The sequence below is a fragment of the Odontesthes bonariensis genome, chromosome 9 (genome assembly GCF_027942865.1).
Source record: "Odontesthes bonariensis isolate fOdoBon6 chromosome 9, fOdoBon6.hap1, whole genome shotgun sequence".
NCBI classification, from domain to species: domain Eukaryota; kingdom Metazoa; phylum Chordata; class Actinopteri; order Atheriniformes; family Atherinopsidae; genus Odontesthes; species Odontesthes bonariensis.
Genome location: NC_134514.1, coordinates 38,880,922 through 38,905,038, shown reverse-complemented (window position 1 = coordinate 38,905,038; position 24,117 = coordinate 38,880,922). Strand labels below are relative to the sequence as shown.

Here is a 24,117-nt window from a genome sequence, read left to right as displayed (position 1 = left end):
CAAATGGCATCAAGATGTTTGTGCTGGAATATAAAACGGGTAGTGAACAGTATGAGTTAAATCTGGAATATAGAAATAACTGTACTTCATTTTTTTTATCTTTCCTTTTCTTTGTTTTACATTTGGAACGGGGAAGAGCTGTTCAATCAAAGTTAAAAACCTTAACTTATACCTGCTATATAACCCGAATAAAGGGACTTCGCCTCAGTTCCATCCTAATCAGAGAGCAACACGTTTTAATGATTGGGCCAGCAGGGGGCGATGCTGCTTCAGTTTCACATCGTTTGTAGCCGTAGAAGAAGACAAAGTCCCTACATCCGGATAACATTGGAGCTTGGTTGGAGGTGCATGAAAGTGTTTATGTCATTTCAGGAAAGTATTTAAGAAGCTGGCTCCGTCCTGACAGCCCATCTTTCACAGCCACTGTAAGCTTGACTTTATTCTGTTTGATAATGTCGCTAACGCGTTAGCATCTGCTCACCTAAAGCAGCCTAAGAATAGACAGGAAGAGCAAAACCATTGAAAACATGTCAAAATAACAGTGAATTTCGTGTCATCTCAGAGTATTCTAATGCTGTAAATGGAAAATGTGTCTTTCCCTTATTTTCCTGGGGCTGTGGCTTATATTGCACGTGCTATCTGCAGTGTTAACTGACCACAAACGTTCAGTTTGTCACAAATGAACATTACGTTTTTCCTTAAAGCCATAATGTGTAATATTTCACGTTGTCTATTAACAAATTTGAATCTTATCATTCACAAGTATTACCTCAATCGTTATTAATTACCTCCATCACAAAAGTGCAGTGTTCTTATATTCTTTATATTCAGCATACGAATGTACATAAGAGTGTTACACTCCAATGAATGTCTCTATGTCGCTCCGCCATTTTAAAACTACGGGATTTGTAGAAGGACATGTCATCAGCTTCGCATTTTCCGTTTCCAATGTGGAAATATTCCGTGAAATATTACACATTATAGCTTTAAGGCCTTCCAAGATAAATGTTCACTTTAAAGGCGGGGTAGGGGATCTTTTTCTGGAACATTTTTTTACATATTGCCTGAAATACTCTTCACACCCCCATTGCAACCAATTAATTAAAAGTTTTGACACAAATATGAAAAGTTTTAGTGGCCTCTAGAACGTACAATCTAGGAAAAACAGAATCCAATCATTGTGAACGGACCGTTCACAATGATTGGATTCTGATGCCGTCTATCAAACTGCAACCTGCTCCTCCCTCCCCCCCTGTGCGCGTACCCTGCTCCGTGAACGAATTACGCGTCCAGAAGCTTGGCAGGAAGCTAAACTAGAGCCAGCTTGGCTAGCACCTAGCATTATTAAACGTATAGTTAGCATAAACTAAATACTAAATACTAAATACGGCAACGATCGATGCTTGCTGTCAGAACAGCGCTCGTGCACGTTCATGTACTCTAGAGGCGTGCCTTCGGGGGGAAAGTGAAGAAAAAGGTTGGGACTTTTTACCGGTGTATTTTCAAAATGCAGCTTCGCTGGACTCAAAATCCAGGATCTCCTACCCTACCTTTAATTAAGAATTACATCTAGAAAAACAGAAGGGGATTTCAACGCTTTTTCAATGATCTTACTTAAAAATGGGAGATTTGAGACAGGCCTGTAGTTGTTCATTTGTGTCTTGTCAATAGTGGTGCAACGGATCATCATTGATCCGTGATCCGTTCGGATCAATTATTTCGGTTCGGCACACACATGATCCGCGGATTGCTTTATGAAAAAAAAAAAATTGTGCGCATGTTCAGTCCTCACACAGCCGTTACCATTCCTGCTAGTTTCCAGGGACAGAGCTGCTTTCCACGCTCTGGGTAAAAGTCTGCAACAGTTCCCTCTTCAATAAGCAAACAGTCCTATGGCTCGTTTGTGATTTATTGTCCTCAGCGTAAAACATGTAGAACAGTGGGCATGGAAAATAAAAGTAGGCTAGACTTCGGTGCAGACTTTGCAGCGACATCACCCCGGTGTTTCACTGACAGGAGTGAAACCGAAAGCGGGTGAACAACCGCTCATCACCGCGGTGTTTAAGCAGCCCCTTCCTTCACAATCTGACCGGGCTAAAGCGATCACAAACGCAATCGGTGTGTTTATGTTGCACTTTAAGTTTTTTTTTTTTTTATTATGTTGAAAAGAAGATGTTAATTGTGCACTTTAAGTTGATTTTATATATTTCAATTTAATAATTTAAAAGTGTTACTAAACAAAAAGACAAAACATGTTTATTTGTCTTTTTTTTTCTTTTTTTTTTTTCTTTTGCTGATCCGAAAAATGATCCGATCCATGACTCTGATCCGAGGAACGATCCGAACCGTGAGATTTTTGATCCGTTGCACCCCTACTTGTCAAGATTGTCCTTTTTCAGCAGAGGTTTAATTACAGCTGTTTTCAGTGGCTCTGGAAACACACCCGACATTAAGGACAAGTTCACCATCAGTAACAGGTCTGACTCCAAAATCTGTGAGACCCTTTTGAAGAAAGTTGTTGGCAGGATGTCTAAACAGCAAGAGGAGGAGTTCAGCTGACGTAAGATGTCCTCCAGGTCTTTGCTGTTAATGGGTTGGAACTGTGTCATGGTGTTTAAACGGGTTTTCTGTGGACACGGTACATATGCTGAACCTGCTGCTGATGGACCAACTGCTTGTCTAATATTTTGGATTTTGTCTGTGAAGAATTTGGCAAAGTCATTGCGGGCCATGGTGGAATGAAGTTCAGTTGCCACTAACACAGGAGGGTGTGTTGGCCTGTCAACTGTAGCAAATAAGGCCCGAGCATTAGGACGGTGTTTGGTGATGATGTCAGAGAAGTAGGACTTCCTTGCATTCCTCAGTTGTAAATTATAAGAGTGAAGTTTCTCTTTATAGATGTTATAATGAACCTGGAGATTTGTTTTTCTCCATCTGCGCTCAGCTTTCCGACACTCTCTTTTCCCATTTTTCATCAGTGTGGAATTTGGCCATGGAGACTTCTTCCTTCCAGAGATAACCTTCACCTTAATGGGAGCAATAGCATCCATAACATTTAACATTTTAGCATTGAAGCTACTGACGAGCTCATTGACTGAAGCCCCGGACAGGGCAGGTGTTAAAGAGAAGACCTGGTTAAAGATCTCACGACTGTTTTCAGTTCTACACCGTTTTGAGATCACTGCTGCTGAGACATTTGTGTGCAGTGAAATCGTACTCCCAAAGAAAACACAGGAATGATCCGACAGGCCCACATCAGTAGTTTTAGAGTTCAAACACAAGCGTGATGAGAAAGGGGAGAGAAATCGCCATGCAAGTCCCCTGGTATCAGCTATTTCCAACCAAAGCTATTAAGCTCACTGGGTAAAAATGATTGTATCTTTTTAGCATCACAAAATTTTCCAGAAACAATAAATGACTCCAATGTTGCCTTGGAGCCTAACCCGGGTGACTGACTAAAGGCCAGGGCGACCAGTCTGTCACCGTGCAACACATGCACACTTATGAGATTCTGCTTCTTTACTCAGGCTGCTACCATTAAGTTAGCCTGAAGTAGGACTATTTTATCTTGGTACTTGTTTCTCTCTTGTTGTAACTGAATCGGTATCTGGATCAGTGTTTCTGATGAAAGGGAGTGGAGGATACTTGTAATTTTAGGAAGAAACAAACTTGAACTGAGTCAAGATGGAACCTTTTCTCCTCTCTTGGCTCAGGTCAATGACTCACACTTGATACTTGCATATGGACAGGTTGTAACGTTATCAAGCTCAGATGTTGCTGCTCCAAATGAACACTTCATTTTATTTTTATCTGCAGCCCTTTAATGAAAAGGAGGTAGGATGCCACCTTTGGTTGGAGCTGAGTTGATCCAGACGCCAGTGCAGCTCTATCGATATCTCCTCAGATGCTGCAGGCAGCTACCGTCTCCAGCAATGCAGCAGCACTATCGACATGCCATAAGACAGGTGAAAGCATCACAAGAATCTGTATGTGAGAGCGTGTTTGTCTTCAGATTATCTGGAGCCTGTCTGTAACCAAATCATTTCAGAGTAAATTGTGTGTGATAATCAAAGAGTTTCTGCAGAATTTTTCTCCAGAATTAAAAGCAAGGGATTCTGGAAGAATGGCAGAGTTTATATTGATGTGATGTCCAGCACTGTGATTGGCCAGTTGTTTTGATACTGCATGATCGTGTTTGTATCCATAAAAAACAATCTTTAATTACTCTGTCAACAAAGGTGCTCAAGATTCAGAAGTGTTCCTTAGTTTTAGTTTTATCTCAAACTCTTGATTGATCCTTTGCTTTTCATTTCCAGGGTTACAACAGCCACTCAGATGAAAATGACCCAGAGCGGATACAGATGATGATCCAGAGAGCTGTCGCAGATGCAGGCTGGATTCTAGATAAAGTAAAGATGACAGAAGAAAGTCATCTTTTTCTCTCGTTTTGTTGCAAATATTTTCACTTTTGATTCTGCTGTGATCCACAGTACACCAAGAAGAAGTGAGCTTCCAAAGGCAGAAAGGTGTCCGTCGGTGGTGCATGTTGCAGGACTGCATCAGAAGAAAGTCATGATTGTGCATTTGTTATTAGTTGTCATAGTTTTTTGGATGTGACACGAAGAAGACCTCAGGTAACAGACAGGTTGCATAAGATGGCTACTTACTACTGCAAGTGTAAATACTGTTATATTTTCATTAAATTCAGTCTCAAATCATGCATTCATTATCCGTCTTGTTTCTCGGAGAGAAAGCTACTGCCAAAGGGCATTGTGGGAGTTGGAGTATTCACGATATGTGGCGCTTGTCTTATATAAGAGGGACTCTTTCAAATCTTACCTCCAAATCACATGCAAACAGCTGCCCTTTCAAGGGATACTGTTCCTTTAGATAGAGAAAAAAACACTCACTTAACGTAGTTTTATGGTCACCACTTTGAAGTTTTCTCCAAAGAACATCAGAGTTTATGGATATCAGGTCATCTTTATTGAAACTATAACTTAATAACGTTATGTTTGACCTGTGCCAACTCACTTCCAACATCTTGTTAGGAAAAAAAATACTTATGCAATATACAGTATTCAAGTAGAACCATATCTTAGAAATGAATTAATCTAAAGACAGCAGAGGGAAAAGTGAAAAGAAGAGGATGTTTCTTATGTGCTGTGCCCACACACGAGCCATATCACAAGAATGGAATAAAGTGAATTAATGCTCATTTTCATTTGAGCTAAAAACTTATTTACAAATACATGCACATGCAGTATTTATTTTAATTGATAGAAAAAGTAATAAAACTAGATATACACAGTAATTGTTAAGTATAAATAGTATAAATAATTTTCCTTTATATAAATAGTTCCATCTTCCTGTTAGTCTTAGATGTTGAAACATTTGGTGTGAATTCCAAATGAATTCCCAGTTTTGGGCACTGTTCTCCCAGCTGCTGCAGCTGCAGGCTGAGGATGTTTTCTGATGCTGGAGCTTCCACATGACTTCAGAAAAGAGGTTCTCCCTGTACAGGCACGCTGGGAAGATGAACACCGTTATTCTGCCATGTCCTCACTTCTGCAGAATAAACTGGTCAATGAACTCGTTCTGCTCGGATTCCACTTTGGAAAGGGCTTCATACTCAATGCGATATCTGGAACAAGAAAAGCACTCAAATATGAAATGAGGTCATATTAGGAAACATGAAGTCATACTAGGAGGCACAATGTGAAGTTTAAATGAGTAATACTGCATGTAAGCTGTGCTGTGCTAACCACTGCACAACTTCTGCAGTCTTTATCTGCCCCTGAAACACGCTGGTGGCATTAAGAAGAGAAAAGGCCAATATTCAAACACACATGAGCGCGATGTATTAATTTTAATCATTAACTTTAATTATCTGGCCCCCAACAATGCTCTTTTGCTTTACCTCTCAAGTTGCATCTTCTTCTCAGCTATCAAAGCCTGAAGCTGCTGCTGTTGGGCCTCCCTTTGTTTTGCCACGGACTTCAGCAGGTTCCTGGCTCCAATGGCCTAAGAAAGAGAAACAGGCTGATGAGCAACAAGATCTCACTCTCATGGTCAGGTAGTGGCACATACAGTAAAGCACACCTGTCACAACTAAATAATGGCATATAATTAGCGGAATGCTGCTTTCTATGTCAAACTTACCTTCATTTTTTCTGTCTCTGCTTCTTTTGCCAGTTCATCTACCAGCTCAATTAAGCCACCAACTATCTTCTGAAACTGACCAATCTCTGAAAAGAACACACGTTCATTATGTAACCTGTTGATATTGGCATGAGAAAGCAGGCTCAAAATGACTGTCTGCTTACTGTCCACAAATTCTTTGCACTCTTCCTTCAGCTCTGATGTCTTCTGGCTGACATCAGGCTCCAGGACCCGCAGCTTGTTGAGCTCATCAAAATAAAAGCCTGCCTCGGCTAATGTGTCTTTGGCCATGGCCGCAGGCCTGTCACAGATGAGACGTGAACAATGAGGTGCAGATAGCAGCACGAGAGAACCTAAAGGTGATTCAAACGTGACAGTCCATTGAAGGCATTTTCTACTGAATACAAGTACTCAGATACAGTTAGAAATGCCAGGAAACTTGTAGGGAAATCAAGAAGCTTTACTACCAGTTAACGGATCTGAAATCTCACACATGTTGACTAAGGTCTGACCATATACACCAATATGTTTGCACTAGCCGGTCATTTTCCATGGAACTTTGCTCACTGCACTTTTCGTTCAAATGCTATTTATTGAACTCTAAACATATATAGAATTGACTTATGCACTAGTGTTGTATTTTATATTCTGATTTGTAATCAGTGTATTGGGTATTCTGTGTCTGTCTATATAAGCTACTGGATCCTTAAATTTCCAAATTTCCCTCGGGATTAATAAAGTATCCATCTATCTATCTATCTTATTGCCTGGTTCATATTAAAGCTACTTCGAACTTAGTTAACCTCACACAACGGATATTAATGTTCCACTTCATCTTAAATAGAGTCTGTGTTTTAAGACATATAAATTCTTGCCTACGACGAACCTTATTGTTATCTTATCATTGTTATATTGCACAAATTCGTTAGCTATTTTGAATAACTAAGCTAGTTAGCCACAATATGCTAGCCTGCTTACAACCCTAACTGGAAAGAACAAAATAACCTTTTAATAGCTAATTAAGTTCCCGTGAAAGTGTAACTACATTAAACAGTTACTGTCATCTAAATGAACATGAATCTACAAAATTCACCTGTTTGAATCGTAACCGCCGTGGACACACTGTCTCAGTTGTGTGATGTGGCAGGACAAGTAAAGCAGCAGCTGAAGCTCCGCCTCCTCCCGCTGCCAAGGAGACCAAACACCGCGCGTGCGTGTGTGCGTGCGCGCGCGTGTTTCAGTAGATGTTCGGGTTCACTCATTCTGATGTTTCTTGGTGGTTTATGATACCAAGAAAAAAAGTGTTTAAGTGTGTTATAATAGTGGCATACGCCTAAGGAGCCATATGCTTAAGCTAAGTTAAGCTACATAGTTAGTCATTGCAAGCCAGAGAAACGGAAACAAAGAACGAGACGTAACTTCTTAATTTACTTCTTAGTAACTTTATAATATATATTATAATATGCGCCTCCATTCAGAGGGGGAAGAAGAAGAAGACCGTTTCCGTTAAACTTCCAATGAGCTTGTAATGCCTAAAAATGCTCGGTGGAGGGCAGCATTTTATTTCGTGTCGTAAATTACAACATAAATTGAGCTGAAGAAGAAGGAGTTCAGGCTTTCGTACTTTTTTTTTTTTTTTTTTTAAATGATTTTTGTTGTCACTTGTAGATTTTTTTCCCCTCTGCAGTAGAAATTTACTAACAACCCGTAAACCTAGCACTGGGAAGACGGTAAGTGGTCGTTAAATATGGCGGATGGTCTCCTGTATGAGGTTAACTGTACTCCAACGTTACGCACTCCACTAGGAAACTATTTAATGGGACTTTTTTGTTTGGTTGATCTGGTCAAATTTGAAACTCTTCAAATGTTCTGCTAATTGGAAATGAGATGAGTGCTTGAGCATCCATGCATTTCAGTTCAGTTTGAACCTTGTGTGAAATGTGTAAGTTTTGAACTGAATTGAGAACTTCCCCATTTTCTAACGTTTGAAGTGACAGAAGAAGGATTTGACGCAAAGGTAATAAAGCTTAAGAGCTAGCTCCTCAGTGGTAAAGTCCCGACCAAACAAAGTGCTGAAGTTGCGTTCTTCCATGTTAGTGGTTAAGTTTGTAAAGCGTGTTTTGTAAATTGAGTCCAATCATCACGTTACTGCGCTTCATCCCTTCCCGACGACTTATTGTTGACCTCATTAATTAGCTAACCATCGTTCACCTAACTGAGCTTATTTTCTTCTGGGGTTGAGTCCAACACGAGCTAGTTAAAGTCACTTTTGCCAGTTCTACTGTGGCACTTTCAAGGTAAAAGCGAGCATTTGTTGGATAGACCTGTAACATCCTATGGAGTTGGCATAACTCGACATTTCAGCTTGGTTTATTAAGATGTCACACATGTAAATCGAATTATTTCCAAAGTTGGTGGTGTTCAAGGATTCAACTGTTCACTCTTGAGTCTTGTCAAGATGAATGATCTGCCCTAAATTGCAGATGTCTGTGATTCCACGCCTGCGCACCTCATTCTGCCCCTTTAGTTTCTGCCCCAGCCCCAGTAGGGTGGGTGGTTTCCACTGTGAGTCGCTCCAATGTCTTCTGTCATTGGTTGTCTTGCTACACAAGTTTCACAGTCGTCTCCATTAACACTAACTTTCTTTGTGCTCCTGGATAATTGCTGTGTTCAATTTGGGCTCTGTGTTTTTCTAGGAATGACATGGAGCAGTGACAGGTTGTGGTGGCCTCATCAGTAGCTGTCACCACGGCGGGGGACCTTCGGACCTCCGTCTGCAGGGTGGTCATCTACCTCCAAAGGGACATGTCTGGGGAAAGCTGCCTTTCCCAACAGCACAGCCAGTCTGAGCACACCTCTCCAGCCCCTCCTCTGGCTTGTCCCAAGACCAAGACCTGCAGTTATCGAGGAGCGGTTGGTCTGGGCAACAAGTATGTTCGGCTCAATGTTGGAGGGATGCTGTTTTACACCACACTGCAAGTGCTGACCAGGGAAAACTCCATGCTGAAAGCCATGTTCAGTGGAAAGAAAGAAGTGTTCACAGATAAAGAAGGTCAGCAAATCTGACCTGCAGGCTCAATTTAGCTGATCAACGACTCTAAAATCCTTATTAGTCTGTCATCTTTTTACCCAAATCTGTCTACATGTGCTCAGACTACTGTAGTTTGTCCATATCTACATTGTATTTGTCAAATAATTTAAGGATAATTGATACAAATATTAACACAGCAACCTCTAACAGTTACCGTTCAGTTAAATCACACATTACCTGAAAATCTGTTCAAAGCGCTCGACCCACTGATGCTCTTCATCGTGACTCGTTTCATTGGTTTCAGTGTCCACCTTTTCAGGGCAGTCTGCTTCCATTTCAGGTTGGATCCTGATTGACCGTGGTGGGAAACACTTTGACAGCATCCTCTCCTACCTGCGGGACGGCAGTCTCACTTTACCCAAAGGCCGTCAGGCTGTCCAGGAGCTGTTGGCTGAGGCAAAGTACTACCTCATCCAAGGCCTCATAGAACTTTGTCAAAACACCCTGCAGGTCAGTGCTAACTGTACAGACTGATGTACATATTTCCATGCATATTTGGACTGCTCCGGCTCGGTTCTTCAAAAGATTCTATTTGAAATTAAACGACAGACCACAGGTTTTTATTAGCATAAAATGTGTGAGATTTAGTTATTTGACCACAGTTCAAAATTCACTGAACAGATTCAGAACTATCATATTTAATGGAAAGACCTTAGATCAGCAGACATGAGGAAACAGTTTTACGGTAAGACGTGTTGCATCACTTCCTGTTACCTTGCTTGTGCACTGTGGAATTTCTTGCTCCGCTTGGAGTACTGATAATCACTTTATTTCTCCCTATAACTTACACATTTTTGCATAGTTAACTCTATAGCTTACCGTTCTGTTCTAACACACTCCTACAGATCTTTAATCTTTATTCTCACTTTTTAGCGGTGTGTCTGGTTCTCTAGCGTAGCATGGCTACCAGTTCTCTCCCTCCATCTCCTGCTTTCACCTGCTCCGTGTGTCAGATGTTTAGTTACTCCTCTGCCTCCTTTAGCGATAATGGTACATGTAACAAATGTAGTCTTTTTGTAGTTTTGGAGGCGAGGTTATCTGAATTGGAAGCTCGGCTCTGCACTGTTGAAAATCAACCGATAGCGAGCCAGGTCCCTTTAGCCCTCTAGCGTAGCTAGCTCCATTAGTCACCCCCTAGCACAGTGATACTCACTATTTTTTTTCACAAGAGCCACATTGGCAGAGCAAAATCAAGGGAAGAGCCACTTTTACGACAACATACTGAGTTCCCTTTTGCAAATATGCATTTCTACATATAAAACATCCCACAAAAAAAGAAACAACACAGCCAATACATTTTCAATTAAGACCACATTTACCTTAATACTGGGATAAGAGGAAGCTGGCATGCATGTCCTCGACTTTCTTCATGTTGTATTTATAGTTTGTTGTTGTAATCATAGTGAGACATTCAAGATGAGCATGGTTTTTGTGCTGGTTTTTGCCCTTTTTTTAATTAAAAAACGATTGTGCCTGCATCTCGCGCTGGCTAAAGGAGCTAGCATGCTCGGCGGTCAAGTGTGACGGTGGTTTAAGCGGGCTGCGTTGCCAGGTTTAACAGTACCCCCTTCAGGAAACACCATTAAGCCTTAATAAAAATACTTACTGTGCAGTATTCTCTGAATGTTATTTGAAAAAATGTATTGTTACCATATTGTTATAAGCTACTATGCGAGTGCAAGCCACCAATTAAAGCTTGGGGAGCCGCGCAATGAGTATCTCTGCCCTAGCAGAACCTGAGCAGCCAGGATTACATCGTGGCTGGGTGACTGTCAGGAAGAGGCATAGCTCTAAAGTCAAGCCCGTTGTTCACCATCGACCTGTCCACGCTTCAAACAGATTTTCCCCACTCAGCGACACACCCGCTGAGGACAAAACCCTGGTAACTGGCAGCTCCATAGTCAGAAACGTGGCATTAGAGACACCAGCGGCCATAGTCAAATGCATTCCAGGGGCCAGAGCGGGCGACATAGAATCCTATTTAAAACTGCTGGCTAAGGATAAACGTAAATACGGTAAAATAGTTATTCACGTCGGCGTTAATGACACCCGGTTACGCCAATCGGAGGTCACTAAAATGAATGTTGCATCGGTGTGTAATTTTGCCAAAACAATGTCGGACTCCGTAGTTTTCTCTGGACCCCTGCCAAATCTGACCAGTGATGACATGTTTAGCCGCATGTCGTCCTACAATCGCTGGCTGTCTAGATGGTGTCCAGCAAACAACGTGGGCTACAGAGATAACTAATAATAATAATAATAACTTGGACTTGTATAGCGTCTTTCAGGGTACCCAAGGTCACTTAACAAGAGAAAAGAAGGGGGGAAGGGTAGGGCCGGAGGGGTGGGTTTAAGAAGATTAGGACATGGAGAAGAGATGTGTTTTTAGATTCTTTTTGAATTGGCAATCTTTTTGGAGAAAACCTGGTCTGATGAGGAGAGACGGCATCCATCCCACTTTGGAAGGAGCAGCTCTCATTTCTAGAAATATGGACCAATTTATTTGCCACCCTAAAACATGACAACCCAGGGTTCAGACCAGGATGCAGAGTTGTAGTCTTACACACTTCTCTGCAGCTTCCCACCTGCTGCTACCCACCCAATCAATTAACACAAAAGGAGCAAATCCTCTTGTCAGTTTGAGCTCTTTTGAATTTCTGATTCTCAGTTTTTCCCACGCAAAGTGGAAATCACAGAAACCTCTTGTGTTTGTTGTTGTGTATCGTCCACCTGGCCCTTATTCTGAGTTTCTGTCTGAATTCTCAGAGTTTTTATCCCAGTTAGTGCTGAGTACAGCTAAAGTCATTGTAGTGGGTGACTTTAATATTCATGTAGATGTTGAAAATGACAGCCTGAATATGAACTTTAATTCTATATTAGACTCTATTGGATTTTCTCAGAGTGTTCACAGACCGACTCACTGCCTTAATCACACCCTTGATCTTGTGCTGACTTATGGCATTGAGAGTGAACAGTTAACAGTGTTCCCTCATAACCCTGTCTTATCTGACCATTTTCTGATAACCTTTGAGTTTACATTGCTTGACTATACAGTTTCTGAGAAGAAATTTACATATAGAAGGTGTCTATCAGAGGATGCTGTAACCAGATTTAAAGAATTAATTCCATCATCCTTTTCTTCACTGCCATGTGCAGATATGACAGAGGACGACTTCCTAAACTTTACTCCAGCAACAATTGACTCTCTTGTTGACAGCACTATAGTTTCAATGCGTACAGCACTGGACAATAGCCGCATTCGGACAGAGCAGCTCTAAGAACGGCCCATCTGGAATTCCGTTCTGATAACTTTCCTTCCCCAGCGGAACTGTTTCAGTCTGCATTCCCACATGAGTCGGACCTGATAGGGACTGATGCGGCGCAGCCGCCTGCGACCGCGACGTGTTACTTTAGCGCCACATTCAACAAGAAAACAGAACAAAACAAAACCCGGTAAAAGTAAGGAGAGAAGAAAAAACACCACCAAGAAGCTAACATGGAGAGCGGGGAGGCCACCGTGTTCATGGTCTGTATGATGGTGATATTAATCATGGGCGATCACATGGGGCGTCTAACATGGAGGCTGGAAGAGCACACAGAGAGAGTCAGGAGACGAAGGATGGAGCGCAGGCCATACTTCTTGTTTCATGAAGGAAGGAGAGCAGAGCGCCGCAGACAAAGGAGACCACGTGGAGGTTTAACTTATTAAACACGCCAAGGGTGTGTCCATGTCGTATGAGGAAACATTTCACCCTGACAACATGGCAAGGGGCGGAGCTACCAAATACCAAACACCTCCGTCAGAAGCGTTCTATAGAACCCAGAACAGACCCAGCTGAGGAGAAGGAGCTGAAATGGTTCCAGGAACTGAGGGCCATGGTCCCGAGTTCCTGTATGTCCGAATGTGGGGAAAAAACGTCCCCGTTCCTGAAAAGGTTATAGGAACTGCAGAAGGTTCCTACGGTGGGAATGCGGCTAATGTTGCCCCTCTGAAAAGGAAGGTAATCAGTCAGAAGAGGCTGGCTCCTTGGTATAATTCACAGCTGCGTGCTTTAAAGCAGACTGCAAGAAAGCTGGAGAGACAGTGGCGTTCCTCTAATTTAGAAGAGTCTCAGTTAGTCTGGAAAGATAGTTTAATAACGTATAAGAAAGCCCTTCGTAAAGCTAGAACTGCTTATTATTCATCATTGATAGAAGAGAATAAGAATAATCCCAGTTTTCTTTTCAGCACTGTAGCCAGTCTGACTAAGAGTCCGAGCTCTGCTGAGCCAGTTATTCCTTTAACTCTCAGCAGTGATGATTTCATGAGCTTCTTTATCAATAAAATTGTTTCTATCAGAGAGAAGATTGATGGAGTCCTTCCCACTATTATCAGTGATGTATCATCAAGTACAGCAGCTTTAGAAGTATCTTTAGAACCTGATTTGTATTCAGACGGCTTCTGTCCAGTTGATCTCTCTGAGCTAACAACAGCAATAGTCTCTTCTAAACCATCAAGTTGTATTTTAGACCCAATCCCAACCAGACTGTTCAAGGAGGTTTTCCCATTAATTGACACTTCCATATTGGATTTGATCAATCTGTCTTTGTTGACAGGATATGTACCTCAGACTTTTAAGGTTGCTGTAATTAAACCTTTACTTAAAAAACCTACTCTTGATTCAGAAGTGTTGGCTCATTATAGACCTATATCCAATCTCCCTTTTATGTCTAAAGTTCTTGAAAAAATAGTTATAGCAGCTCCGCTTTGTGATCATTTCCACAGAAATAATCTGTTTGAAGAGTTTCAGTCAGGATTCAGAGTGCATCATAGCACAGAAACTGCACTGCTGAAAGTTGCCAATGATCTCCTCTTAGCCTCTGATAGCGGACTTGTGTCTGTGCTTGTCCTGTTGGATCTCAGTGCTGCATTTGATACGGTCGATCACAGTATCTTATTACACAGACTTGAACATGTTATTGGGATTAAAGGAACTGCATTAAACTGGTTTTCATTGGTCTTCATTGGCTACCAATGACACCCCTAATCCCAGACTGCTGGGGGGCCTGATCTGTCACACCTTTCCTCACTTTACTCTCTTTTTCCCCCGTTTAATTTCTCAAATGATATTATGTACATGTGACATTATTGTGGTCATTAACTCGTGTTTCCCTGTTCCAACAGGTATCCTTTGAATGGTGTTACAGTGTTTGTTGTCCCCCCTTTTCTGTCCTCTCAAACCCCAGCTGGTGGAGGCGGATGGCCACCCTTCCTGGTTCTGGTTCTGCCAGAGGTTTCTTCCTGTTCAAAGGGAGTCGTTTCTCTTCACAGTCGCCTCAGGCACGCTCAGGACGGGAGATTGGACTGAATCTTCTCTTCGGTCCAATCTGCTGGTTTCCTTAGCTAGGAAATTGTTTTTGAATTGGCTCTGAATGAATGAATTGGACTATTTTGAAATTATTTAATTGGATTATGATTACAATGAATTGAACCCTAATTGGTTTGAATTGGACTTTATTATTGAAGTGCCTTGAGATGACATTTGTTGTAATTTGGCACTTTATAAATCAAACTGAATTGAATCAGCAACCCTCCCCACGTTCCCTCCAGACATCTTCAGATATTTCTTGTTGTAAGTAGTCAGCTGGTCAGCTGATCTCAATCGGCTGACTTTCAATCTGAAAAGCAGAGTAAGATTAAATTTCATCAAAAGAGCTGTTTTAACTTGAGCTCACTTCCTCGAACTCTCCCATGTCTTTGGATTCATCCAGTTGTTTTCCAGTTGTTTTCAGTAAAACCCTGGTTTAAGCGCAGTGTAAGCTCCAAAGCAAAGCAACAGTCAGCCTTCTCTCACAAAACTGATGGCATTGTGAAAGAGAAAGTATATGCTCTCTGATTTCTGAGGTGCTGCATATGGAAACATCATCGGGTCCTTTCCAGGCCTTACAGGCAGACGTATACAAGCTCAGAAATGCCCACATCCATCAAAGCAGACATGTAGCCACTTAGCTGCTACGGAGCAGTCCAACGTATTGTTGTTCAGGTGTGTGTTAACACAATGTGAAGGAGGAAAGACCTCGGCCAGGTTTTTAGCTTGAGTTGAATCAGCCCAGTGGTAAGACATGGAGAGGACCAGATGATTTCTCATTATGTTGTCCTGATGTGTAAAATCTTAAGGCGCAGTTCCACTAGCTCGGCACGGCTCGATACGGCTCGGTTTGGTTGTGTTTCCATTACAACCGAGTATCACTTCGTGTCTCCTCGACGTGGGCGGGGTCGTCGTAACACGGCTGCGCGAAACCTCCGTGACGGCATTTTCACGGCGACCAGTCAGGAATGTCCGGACCTCCTCGACCGACCAAGGAGTGGATTTCCTCTGCGAAGCCATTTGTGGCAGTACAAACTGAAGCAGTAAAATGTGGAGTCTTGTCTTGAGTCTTGTATTTATTTACATTCTAGTCGGTCTTTGCGCGGTTATGATGCTTCCAGTGACGACACTCATCGGCCAATCAGTGGAAGGCAGTCGGCTGACGTCACGTTTTAGTAACGCTTCGGCCTGCTTGGAACCAGGGCTGAGGTGATACCAAAAGTGTACCCGGTTGCAGGTACTGCGTGCTAGTGGAAACGCGCAAATAGCACGTCGAGCTGTGCCGAGCCGAAGCGAGCTAGTGGAAATGCGCCATTAGAGTTGAGGACTGTCACACTGAAGGTATTCATTGGCTTTTTGAAGCCCACACACACATACAGGAGGTGCTGTCTAAAACACATTGTATTTTTTTTTATTTCTTTCTGCTTGACAGGGCAATAAAGAGCAGCCTCTGTGTGTTATTCCTGTGATCACCTCCAATAAAGAAGAGGAGCAGCTCATCCAGGCCTCCTCAAAGGTAACATGAGGCCACTTTAAGAGCACAAGGTTGACATTAATATAACCCTGATGGTTTTATCGTTTTTACAACATTACCATCATTTGAAATGAAAAATATTACCAGTTAATGACACAGCAAATTCTCGATTGGTCTAAGTTTTCTGTTGAGATAAAAAGATGAAATAACTTTATTTATTCGTTAAATCTCCTGTTTCAGGATTAGATTCCATTTGAATGCCTGCAGCTATCCGTTTTCACCTCTTATCAATTAGTAGTTGGCAGGAAAAATAAAAGTGAAGTAAATAATTGTGAAATCCAAAGGTGTAATGTGTGTCCGCCCCTCTGTTAGCCTGTAGTGAAGCTGGTGTACAACAGAAGCAACAACAAATACTCCTACACCAGGTGAGAAATCCCAAAGCTGACTTTAACAGTCATCAGGTTTGAACTCTGAGCCAAACAAAGTGCTCGTCTTCCATTCTCCGTTTCTCTTTCCAGTAACTCGGACGACAATCTGTTGAAGAACATTGAGCTTTTCGATAGGCTGTCCCTGAGCTTCAATGGCCGCGTCCTCTTCATGAAAGACGTGATCGGAGACGAGATCTGCTGCTGGTCCTTTTACGGTCAGGGCCGCAAGCTGGCTGAGGTGTGCTGCACCTCCATCTTCTACGCCACAGAGAAGAAGCAGACCAAAGTAAGTACGAGTAATGGGATTAAGAAAAGGAGAAAGCATGTGTGTAGAAAACTGATGGACTTGTCTCCTCCAGCTGGGTTTGCTCGGATGCCTGTAATCTGTTTGGGTTTGTTTGCGTTTTTTCTCCATGTATGCGGAGGCAGGTTACCTCAGACGGTTACCTCAGACGGTTACCTCAGACGGTTACCTCAGACGGTTACCTCAGACGGTTACCTCAGACGGTTACCAGGCATTTGGTTTCTCTTTCCACACTTTGTATATCTGTCCTTATGTTGTTACTCGTTCAAACTTCATCCAGGAAGCTTCTGTCTGCACCATGCCGGGAAGAGCTGTGATTAGCACACGCAGGCAGGTGGTCAACAGGGAGCGCTTGATTTGCTTTCGCTGTGCGTTGCATGGGCAGTGCACGACTTTTAATCGTAGGAAGTTTGAATTGAAATCAAATTTGCAGCTCTCGCCCAACGAAGCTGAAACTGGATGGGATGATCTGTTCAGGACGATCTGTTCAGGACGATCTGTTCAGGACGATCTGTTCAGGGCGATGATCTGTTCAGGACGATCTGTTCAGGGCGATCTGTTCAGGGCGATGATCTGTTCAGGACGATGATCTGTTCAGGGCGACGATCTGTTCAGGACGACGATCTGTTCAGGGCGACGATCTGTTCAGGGCGACGATCTGTTCAGGGCGACGATCTGTTCAGGGCGACGATCTGTTCAGGGCGACGATCTGTTCAGGGCGATGATCTGTTCAGGGCGATCTGTTCAGGACGATGATCTGTTCAGGGTGATCTGTTCAGGGCGACGATCTGTTCAGGGCGACGATCTGTTCAGGGTGATGATCTGTTCAGGGCGATGATCTGTTCAGGACGATCTGTTCAGGGCGATCTGTTCAGGACGATGATCTGTTCAGGACGATGATCTGTTCAGGGCGATGATCTGTTCAGGGCGATGATCTGTTCAGGGCGACGATCTGTTCAGGGTGATGATCTGTTCAGGGCGATGATCTGTTCAGGATATTGTGGTAACCATATGAACGCATTCACAGTGAGCACGTTGAGGCCCGGTTTTCAGTCCTTAAAATGTTCCGACTTGTGCCCAAAATTTTAAATGTAAGCTTTTGTTCACGACTGAAGATTGTCAGCCAGAAAAATGCTTTTTAGGGCACCCCATAGTACAAATGTTGTTCTTTTCTATAATTCCGAATTGCAATGCTTTCTATCCTCAGATCCTCCCCACAGTGGAAGTCTCGCAGGTTCCCTGATGTAGTGGAAGGGAGCAGCAGAACCATCACAAAGAGACCTGATTGATAGTCAAAGCATATTGTTTTTAATGGAACGTGAAACTAAAGGCGGTAGCATGGTTGATGCGTCTGTCACGGCGGTGGCGGACCGTGACGTCAAAATGCCGTTTCAGGCCTGGCGCTTGCCTTGAACAGACGGCGCAGCGCGTTGTCGTGCACCAGTCGATTTTTGTAACTTGGCGGCGCCGCGAACAACGAACCGGATGGACCGATGTGAGACCAGGCTCAGTGAGGAGGTGCGTTTGTACAGGCAGCTGTACGAAACTGCAGTGAAACAGCACAGGGAGCACGTAAACTCCCAAAACTGGTGCACAGAGATGGGCAGAACTTTGGGGAAAGAGGGAGAGTTCTGTAAGAATGTGAGGAAGAAGCTACGGGACAGATACGTGAAGGCAAAGAAGAGGGCAGAGACTCTGTTGATGCCGGGGGCTTCAGACCTTCACCTCTATTAACTGAATTAAAAAATTAAAATGATCCAAAAACTGCAGCAGTATCATTAATGACAGTATTCCTGCTCTTGACAGCGGCATTGTTTTCTTCTCCACTTTCGTGGTTGTAGAGTAGCGGTAACCTTAACGTAGCAGCGCCACCTCTGTGACGGAGAAAATTGCAACTACTGGTGCATCGACTTGCGCCACTATATATGGCGGGCACGAAATCGTGACGTCATCAACACCGCTCGCGCTAGCAGACGCGGCAACCATGCTAGAGCCTTTAGGCTACGGCTACACGGAAACGTTTTTCACTGTAAATGATACTTTTTCTTATCGTTTGGCTGTCGCGGCCACACGGAGCCGGCGTTCCCACTACCCCAAAACGATAGTTTTTGAGAACGGGTTCCAGAGTGGGAAGATCTGAGAACGGCGTTGTTTCGTTTCCATTGTTACAGCGAAAACGGATTTGTTTACATTGCGTCACAGCCACATGGCTAACGCCAGTGACGTATACACATACGTCAGTGACCAGAACAAAAAGCGGCTTCTATTCAAAATCTGGAAGAAGACAACACAACAAGGACAGACAGCGATCATTATGGACCCCACAACATTGATAGCAGCACTGCTGCAGACACTGCTAACTACAGCGGCGTTGTTGAAGGAACAACGTGAGCTTCACGCTGGTAGAATTAGGGGCGTACACGCATGCGCATTGCTTCTTCTATTGTTCTGGTGTAACTGGTGGGGGTGGCTTACAGCGCACATAGAGGTGTGGCGTGTGTACTGCATCGTTTTCAGCGTTTCCATCGTTTCCATCTGGACCTGAGTCTTTACAGAAGCTTTCCCTTGTGGTCGCAATAATTTTCGTACCCGTTTTCAAAAAAACCCTTGTTTCATTTTCGTGTAGCCGTAGCCTAACACAGTCACTGTGAGATGATGCCATTATTAACATGGTAGTAGTGTTGCTTTGGAGTGGACTCTCATAGGTTGAATAATGTGCAATGGCAAGAGGGTAAAAGATCCCATAATCGCATTTTGGTCCAATAAAAAACACAGCGACAGTGTTATTTTATTTTCAACTAAAAATCCAAAAAGGTTGGAACACAAAGGAATCCGGTTCTGTAATTCCTTTCTTTAGAAGCTCTGTGTTTGGAACCTGATACACAGATTTGTACTGCATGAGTAGGTCCATTAGTAATCTGCAAACTGTCCCCTGACGTAGGTGGAGTTCCCTGAAGCTCGCATCTATGAAGAGACTCTGAACACCTTGCTCTATGAGACAATGCCGCTGCCTGACAACTCCCTGCTGGAGGCCACACGCCGGAGCTACAACAACTGCGGTTCTCACAGCGAAGACGAGGAGGGGCCTGGAGGACCCGAGCAGCGCGAGCGTGTTCGGCGCATTCACGTCAAGAGGTACAGCACGTATGATGATCGACCACTGGGACACTGAGACCACAGACCCCCGGACAGATTTAACCCTGCTTTTTTCTTTTGAAAGCTTAAGATGCTCCTACCTTTGTGGAATCTTTGATCTTACTTGTTCTACTCGGATCTAAAGGAGGTCCATACCGTGGCCCTTGTGTAATTCTCATGTTTTACTCTAGATGTTGGTCCGCTCTGTCCATCATGGTTGATTCATTACTATCAAAGGATCCAGAGCGGCTGCTTCAAATATCTACAGATCTGTAGCTTTTTATGAAATGGAAATTGGTAATGGAGGAAATAAAAATCACTAATATGCACTATCTCTTGGTAGAACTATTGTTGGAATAGTATTGTTGGAAGAAGCCTGTTGTTTGCCAAAGATCTCGTTGGTATGTCCCTATCATGTGCTAAAATGCTGCTTACCAGAAAGCCTTTTACCAGTTGTGAAGATAAAACGTATTGTTATTCTTACTTTGTGCGTCTTTGTCCTGTTTTTGGGGAAAATCCACCCAAATGTCATGGTATCCTGTGTTCCACAGTAAAATATCTGTCTCTTTGTTGACTCCATTCAAATCATCATGTTTTAAAGCCTGATTTTTATTTTTTATTTTTGGAGTTCCTGTTGATATAAGTGGAATTGGAATTTGCCATTAATGCCACTCAACTACTTGGATCTTCCTTACAGATGGTATGTCCTCAGAGTGGGGAGGATCAGCAGCTGGATGCATTGCATCATAAGATGCTGCTGTGAGCGTGAAGAGACCAAACTTCTTGGGTTGTGTTTTTGGTCATTGCATTGGTGTTTTTTCTATCTTTCAGAGCAAGAAAACCCCCTGCAGTGCAGAGCTCACCTCCAGGCAGTGATGGGAAAAAGAGCTTTATAGAAATGTATACTCTGGGTTTATCAACAGGAACCAACCAGTGCTTTCACACCACTGTTTAGTATCATCTCAGCTCCAATTGGAACCATGGCCGAGGAGATGCTACAGATGGTTAATACCAGGTGTGACCTGCAGTAAATGGGTAAAAAGCAGAGTTGAGTACTACTCAGCAGGAAAAAAGCCTTTACATTGCCCTTAAAAAGCATGTGGGCAGTTAAATTAAAGCTCCACTTTTGGATGGGCTGCTCACAGTATCTGTGTGAATGGAACATTGTTGGTGTGATAAACCACAGTTAGCCGGCTCCGGGTACCTCTGGGTGATTAGCATTTTAAGGCTAACATCTGCCTAAATGCTAGATGCAATAATAATGGCTTCCTTCCAGCTTCAGTTTGAATTTTTTTCTTCATGTGTGTTTACAACCCTGCTCTTTATCTGATTGTCTGAGTCATGCCTGAATAGTTCAACTTTTTCAGGAATGTTGCACCGTAGTTCTACCTTTTTTTTTTTTTTTTTTTAACTTCTCAGAAGAGTTGGGAGCAAAATAAATTTACAAACCTTCTAAACATACATGTTGAAATGAATCAAGACTTGACCAGGGTGGAAGTAACTCAGGTGATGGGGCAGTTGTTCACCAGCCCCTCTATGCATCAGTGTCTCCTTGGATGATAAACCCCACACTGTGGGAATGTGCGTATGACAGGGAATAAGCGCTGCATGAGTCTGTGTGAAAGCGAACTGTGAAGGGCTTTGAAGAACCCATCCATGCTCTGAAATGATTACCCAGGTGCTGATTGACTCAGGAGTGTCTGGATGGATAAAGGCATCAGCTAAATAAGGTGTCACTCTTCCTCATTACACAAATACAGGACATACACCCTGAAATGATGAAATGCAAAAACATGATAACAGGGCCTGACTACAGACTTGCCTGATGATTGTGCATGAGATGAAAAATGCTGATGGGCAGGCTCTGGTGCCTTCTACTGTGCATGAGATATTGTTAGAATAATAGATGCTTTTTCATCTGAGCTATTATATTCCACTTTCCACAACTTGTCAACACGAAGTGACATCCTTGAATTGTAAAATCCGAATTATTACACCGATTCAGATTAGAAAGGGAGAGGGAAAAGAGGAAGAGACGGGATGTCCAACTGCCTGGGACCAGTTGGAAGACTTCAAATGAGGAAATAACAGCACTGACCAAATGATTAAGGAAATAATGTGTCACACAAGCTTCTGTCTATGAAGGATATCAATTCATTGTTATCTATATAATGCAGTCCAATTAAGTGTAATTGTGCTTAGAAAATCCCAATTTGTGAATATGAAGATTAAAACTGCTGGCAGCAATGGAACGGAAAATCTCTTTTAACAGGAAGAGACCTCCAGCGGAACCAGATCCATCAATGGTGGAGAGACACAAACACACAAAAATACGCAAGAATGGAAAACAAAGTTAGTGACGATACATGAAGAGTAAAGAAAGCTCAGTGAAGACGGGTCAGTAACAGCATGCTCACCAGAGCCTGCCCAAACTATGAGCTTTATCAAAATGAGAGCTTAAGCCTGATCTTAGAGGTAGAGAGGGTGCCTCCCTGCCCAAACTGGCAGCTGCTTCCACAGATCCTGGGATACGCTCCGGCCGCCCAGCCACCCTGCCACCCTGAGCTGGGTTACTACAGAAAACGGATGGATGGATAAATGTAATAATGTTCACTTTGAACCAAAGGTGAAGTCTTCATGTTGAAGATTGTTTGGGTAATACACTGAACCAAAAAGGAGAGAGTGAAAGAAGCCACACTGGAAGATGACCTGACACACCATAGTTTGATGGAAGAGAAGAAAACATTGATGCTTCTGAGCAAAGAAACACCTTTACCCATGGTTGCCAGTTACATGATGGCTAATATATCTCAATTTGGTTGTAAAATCAAAGTCACTGTTGGAGTCAAAAGACACAACATTTGGAGTAAATGTGAAATATTCCAATAAGGAATGAGTAACCCACCGGTGGCTGCAGGTGCACGCTCAGCCCACATGGAGGCACATGCGGCAGGAGGTTGCTGTGATGTCATTGCTTTTGCAGCATGTTGCATTGGCCTGACACGAGCACAGACAATGTGCCAACACCATTCCTATTTGCCTTTTCTTTAGTTTATTTTTACTGCTGTAAAAAAAAGCATTTATCATGCTCCCCTGGGGGAATTCTTCCTGAGCAGCTGACAAACCCACATGCCAGCATTTCCCCACCTTCCACAGTGGATCGGCCCCAGCACTTCCCCGGGAGAAAATGCTAAAAATAACCGGTGCGTTCTACAGGTTGAGGTGGCGTATGGTGGGAGGCTGCAGGCCGGGGCGGGGCTGTGAGCGCCGCTCATTTCAGCCTCTTTTCCTCCTCCATTGATCAGTATCGGGAGAAAGGCGGATCCTCTGACGTCGCCGTCAAGTAGCTCGGCTGCGTCAGAGTCCAGCGGAGCGAGGCGAGAAGGAAACGGAATAAAAGGTTCTGAAAGGCCGGGGAGAGCGGACTCAGAGTGTCAGGTGGACTGAGCTGCTGCCGAACACACCGCGGACCACCGACGGACGGACGGACGGACGGACATGGAGGGCTGCACGGAGGAAGAACACAAGGAGAAATTATTATGGAACGTCAAACGAGAGGTAGGCGCTGGTGTTTGGCGGCCCTGTGCGGCTCACAGTGGGTTTTCTCCGGAGTGTTTCCTTCCAAACAGCCTCAGAATGTGGAAGTGCTGACGGACAGGTGCACCAACTCTGGCTCACTCTGCAACATTTAGAGCCAGAGTTGGAAAGTGGCGCTAGCTAAAGTGCTCCTGCTAATGTTCCTGTGCTGGATGTGTTCCGAGATTAAATATTGTTTCATGGATCTGACTGATTTTTATAAAAACACAAAGAAAACTTCCATTATTATCAGATATTAATTACTGTAACACCAGCACAGCCTGAGGATCAGCACAGAGGAGATGAGATGAAATGAGATGATTTCCCTCAAATGAACATTTTATTATATTACAGCTGCATTCAGATCACTGTCAACAATATTATAGAGGGAGGTGTAGCAGCTCCATCACACAGCTCCATCACAGCTCCATCACACAGCTCCATCACAGCTCCATCACAGCTCCATCACACAGCTCCATCACAGCTCCATCACAGCTCCATCACACAGCTCCATCACACAGCTCCATCACAGCTCCATCACAGCTCCATCACACAGCTCCATCACACAGCTCCATCACAGCTCCATCACACAGCTCCAT

At 43.3% G+C, this 24,117-nt stretch overlaps 4 protein-coding genes across 8 annotated transcripts in view; 3 read left to right on the top strand and 1 right to left on the bottom strand.

Annotated features, from left to right (window-relative positions):
• Positions 1 to 301: 301 nt before the first annotated feature.
• On the top strand, positions 302 to 4,718 carry lyrm9 (LYR motif containing 9). The gene is made up of 4 exons (XM_075474217.1): positions 302 to 425; positions 3,817 to 3,965; positions 4,317 to 4,409; positions 4,491 to 4,718. The coding sequence occupies exons 2-4, from the start codon at positions 3,840 to 3,842 to the stop codon at positions 4,506 to 4,508; spliced, it is 237 nt and encodes a 78-aa protein (XP_075330332.1). The 5' UTR covers positions 302 to 425; positions 3,817 to 3,839; the 3' UTR covers positions 4,509 to 4,718.
• Positions 4,719 to 4,967: 249 nt separating this feature from the next.
• On the bottom strand, positions 4,968 to 7,333 carry ift20 (intraflagellar transport 20 homolog (Chlamydomonas)). Of its 2 annotated transcripts, none has more exons than XM_075474216.1 (5): positions 7,256 to 7,333; positions 6,327 to 6,463; positions 6,163 to 6,248; positions 5,921 to 6,024; positions 4,968 to 5,644 (listed from the first exon to the last, which is right to left on the bottom strand). In XM_075474216.1, exons 2-5 carry the CDS (start codon positions 6,451 to 6,453, stop codon positions 5,563 to 5,565), a joined length of 399 nt encoding a protein of 132 aa, XP_075330331.1. In that variant the 5' UTR covers positions 6,454 to 6,463; positions 7,256 to 7,333; the 3' UTR covers positions 4,968 to 5,562. The 2 variants fall into 2 exon arrangements, with proteins under 2 accessions (XP_075330331.1, XP_075330330.1); XM_075474215.1 differs by having other exon boundaries at positions 4,969 to 5,644; positions 6,327 to 6,515; positions 7,256 to 7,322.
• Positions 7,334 to 7,774: 441 nt separating this feature from the next.
• On the top strand, positions 7,775 to 21,398 carry tnfaip1 (tumor necrosis factor, alpha-induced protein 1 (endothelial)). 2 transcript variants are annotated; one of them, XM_075474213.1, is made up of 7 exons: positions 7,775 to 7,892; positions 8,859 to 9,214; positions 9,534 to 9,703; positions 16,034 to 16,117; positions 16,448 to 16,500; positions 16,594 to 16,789; positions 19,749 to 21,398. In XM_075474213.1, the coding sequence occupies exons 2-7, from the start codon at positions 8,968 to 8,970 to the stop codon at positions 19,977 to 19,979; spliced, it is 981 nt and encodes a 326-aa protein (XP_075330328.1). In that variant the 5' UTR covers positions 7,775 to 7,892; positions 8,859 to 8,967; the 3' UTR covers positions 19,980 to 21,398. The 2 variants fall into 2 exon arrangements, with proteins under 2 accessions (XP_075330328.1, XP_075330329.1); XM_075474214.1 differs by lacking the exon at positions 7,775 to 7,892 and adding an exon at positions 7,911 to 8,179.
• A 1,546-nt stretch (positions 21,399 to 22,944) lies between these two features.
• sgsm2 (small G protein signaling modulator 2) overlaps positions 22,945 to 24,117 on the top strand; it is a 157,230-nt gene continuing 156,057 nt past the window's right edge. For all 3 annotated transcript variants that reach the window (XM_075474204.1, XM_075474203.1, XM_075474202.1), the window contains exon 1: positions 22,945 to 23,500. In XM_075474204.1, coding sequence (XP_075330319.1) covers positions 23,441 to 23,500 — 60 coding nt within the window. In that variant the 5' untranslated portion in view covers positions 22,945 to 23,440. The remainder of the gene's footprint in view (positions 23,501 to 24,117) is intronic.